General features: G+C 40.3%; 1 protein-coding gene across 4 annotated transcripts in view; it reads right to left on the minus strand.

The window, feature by feature from the left end:
- FBN2 (fibrillin 2) overlaps nucleotides 1-3354 on the minus strand; it is a 262374-nt gene that overhangs the window by 70397 nt on the left and 188623 nt on the right. For 3 of the 4 annotated variants that reach the window (XM_019516863.1, XM_019516865.1, XM_019516862.1), the window contains 2 exons: nucleotides 1543-1668; nucleotides 698-850 (listed from right to left, as the gene is read on the minus strand). The exons of the other annotated variant lie outside the window; for it this stretch is intronic. In XM_019516863.1, coding sequence (XP_019372408.1) covers nucleotides 698-850; nucleotides 1543-1668 — 279 coding nt within the window. The remainder of the gene's footprint in view (nucleotides 1-697; nucleotides 851-1542; nucleotides 1669-3354) is intronic. 4 annotated transcript variants of the gene reach the window in all.

The following is a 3354-nucleotide window of genomic DNA, read 5'->3' on the forward strand; positions in this document are numbered from 1 at the left end:
CACAAGGTGCTGACTGATCAGTAGCCTGATACTACTGTGCAGTAAAGTTGTGTAGCAAAAACCGTGCCAAAATGCTACTGTGCAGTAGTATTAGGCTACTGCACAGTAGTGTCACTTAAAGGTGTTCGGTGGCGCTACTGAGCAGTAACTCCAGTTACCGCGCATTTATTTAGTACTGGCTTATACAAGTACTTGCCTAAACAAGTACTAAATAAATGCGCGGTAAGTGGAGTTACTGAGCAGTAGCATCACTGAATGCCTTTTAAATGACATTGCTGTTCAGTAGCCTAATACTAGGCTACCAGCATCTCGGCAGTACTTGTATAAGCAAGTACCAAATAAATGCACAGTAATCACTGCTTAGTAGCATCTCGTGTAGATGTACCCAGTTTGTTAGAAAACTGCACCTAAATATCAATAACCATTTTCATTTATGCACATACAAGCATCTCCACAGGCATCTCAGGGCCTTGGCAATTACTAAAAATACAGCCCATTCACAGTTAATAAAACAAACCCAACATACTCCTTTCTGTATCTACTGGATAAAATTATTTCAAATAAAAATGTTAGCTAAGAACAATATTGTCACTCTTCTTTCCTTTTGGATAACAGCAAAGGTATGATCTTGACTGAAACTTACTGTCATTGGAAAAGAAGTAGATGCCTATAACTGAATTTTCTGGGTAGATTTTACCTGTTCCTGGTGTTGGACATGGCTCACAAGGTTTGTTCCAGGCTTTGCCAACATTGTATGTGCAGCAGCACATCCTCTTGGTCACATTGAAGGGCAGTTCATTCTCACAGGTGGTTCCATTATAACTTCTATAGCAAAAACTCTTCCGCATGTCTACATGTGGGAAAACACTCAGACTTACTAAATAACCAACAAGGTAAGTCAAATGAAAATCAAATCCCTTCAGCTACAGACCCCACCACTGAGATTTATTTATTCTGACTCTCAGACTGTGCATGTGCAGCACATTTAAAAAGTAACAATAAAGACTTAATCATGTTTTGTCTTCATATTAGAATGGCTGAATATATTTGCTCCATTGACACATGTTTATTTCTATTCAGGCATGGACGCCTGACAAGACAAAAACATTTCCAGGAAACTAAAAGTGAAATGTACAAATTGTTCAGACCCATTTTTCTGGCAAACTCTCCACCTGGAAGCCACATATAAGTATAAAAAATTACTTGTAAAATGAAAAGCTCTTTCTGATTTTCATTTAAAAATTGTACTCAGTACTATTGTACTCATGAATTGTACTCATTTCATATCAGCCATATGGATCTCTTTTCTGGCTGCATGGCATAGTTGTTTTGCAGTAAGCGGTAAGAAAAAAGCGATATGATGTGAAGAGCTTTAAAGCAGTAGGGTTGCAACTTAATGTTCTGATAAGACACTTAAAAGAGGCCACAACTTCTAAAATTTCAAAGTCAGGCTTGCTGTAGGGAATATTTTAACCAACCAGATGAATTCCGACACAGATTTGCTTAGTACAATATACCAGATAAATGTGAAATTTCACATACCCATGCAGTTATGCCCCCCATTGACCTGCATATATTCAGGAGGACAAATGCAGGTGTAGTTCCCCAAGGTGTTGTAGCAGGTGCCAGGACCACAGACACCGGGATGTGCAACACACTCATCGATATCTAGAGAGATCAAGCAAAAAGGTGTAGTTCACAAACTGATGAGGACCAAGCCCAATTAAATAAGTACAAGTATACTTTCTAACAGCTTAGTAACTCTAGAAGTTTGAAACAGGAAAGTTTTTGTAGTGGATCCTCTGTTTTAGTAATGGGCATGCCATCTTTGTAGCATGACAAACAGCCTGATCGTGGTGACATTTGGTTCTGCAGTGATGCAAGGCTGTATACAGTGCTACAAAAGTAACGTGTGTCCAAGATCTTAGTCTTAAACTAGGACAGATATTTATTCCTAATAAATAGGAAATGAATTGAATTGACATGAATGGTTTCAAATTATTTAAAGCAGCTCATCAAAATGACTGATGACCTGTGATTTAATGTCAAAATAAAATTCTGTCTCCAGCACTCTTCCATGAAGAAAAAGGTCTCAATAGGTACATCAATCTCTATAAAGATTTTTTTTCCCTCCATCAAAACTGAAATTACTCGAACTATTAAGCAAGCCATATTTGTAAGTAGGGTAGTGATTATTTTTTTAAGACTTTTTTTTGCTAGATCCTGAATTTAGAATGCAAAGCAAGAAAACTAAGAGAATATTAGACTTAATATTCCTCACTATGCTGACCTTATCAGACCCCATCTACTTCTATTTTTCTGATTGACCATGTAGACCATTGTCTACATCCTACAAATTTACTGGAGTTCAAAGAAGATGCAAATATGCAACTTCAGGAAACAAGGAGCCTGGAGGAGATTGAAATAGCAGAACAGAAGACACTATAGAAGATGGACATGGAGGATGCCAGCAGACTGGGAGATGGGGTAAGATAAAGAAGCAGGGAAGCATGGAGTTGAGAAAATGGAGCAGAGAATCATGGGACACTTGCTGGAGGTATCCCAGCCCTTTGCAAGCCTTAGTTAAGGCTTTGTTCCTAAGAAACAAAAATAAATTAGTTGGGCTAGGAGCTACCAATACTATTTTGACTCATCACGCTCAAAGAGGGAAGATAGTTAAGCATCCTAGGGGTTAAGGGATCCAGAAACAATTCCTTAAGGCCTACAAAGGTTGAATTCCTAAGGTAATCCACCTGAAGTTGGGTAATAGACTGTGAGTTCCTCTGGCATCTAATGAAGCTTAGAGGGCCTGACAAGCTCCTTACAGAAGCTGGTTTTGGGAAACACGCAATATGTCTAATATGACTTGGCAGGGTTAAATGAACCCACTAAAGCACACTTTTTATGTCTTGTGCATCTAAGGTCAAAAGGAAGCCAGGGAACACAAGGATCTAAATGGAAGTAGAGTTGTGCTCTCAGGAATTTTCTAGTTTGGGCCATGTTTCTCATAGGAAGCCTGAAAACATTCCTTCTGAACAGAAGTACACGCTCTGGAACATGAACATTGTGAGGTTTCACATATCTTCCTTGGCATAGGCTTGTAGCCCAGAGTCAGTACTAAAGCAAAAGCTTTGTTATCCAGGACCCATAGGGCATGCCGGATAACAAAATACGCTGGTTAACTGAGAGGCCTGAACAGGTGTCTTTGCCTGTTCGGGCTCCCACTTCTCTCACTGCATCCGGGGCACTGCCACCCCTCCCACCGCATCACCGACCCTCCCGCAAGCCCTGAGAGACAGGGAGGCAGGCCCTGCGCAGCCTGCTATGCCCTGGGCTGTGGGGGCTTGGCAGTGC

This window comes from Gavialis gangeticus, unplaced genomic scaffold, assembly GCF_001723915.1.
Source record: "Gavialis gangeticus isolate Ggan-Ray unplaced genomic scaffold, GavGan_comp1, whole genome shotgun sequence".
NCBI lineage: Eukaryota > Metazoa > Chordata > Crocodylia > Gavialidae > Gavialis > Gavialis gangeticus.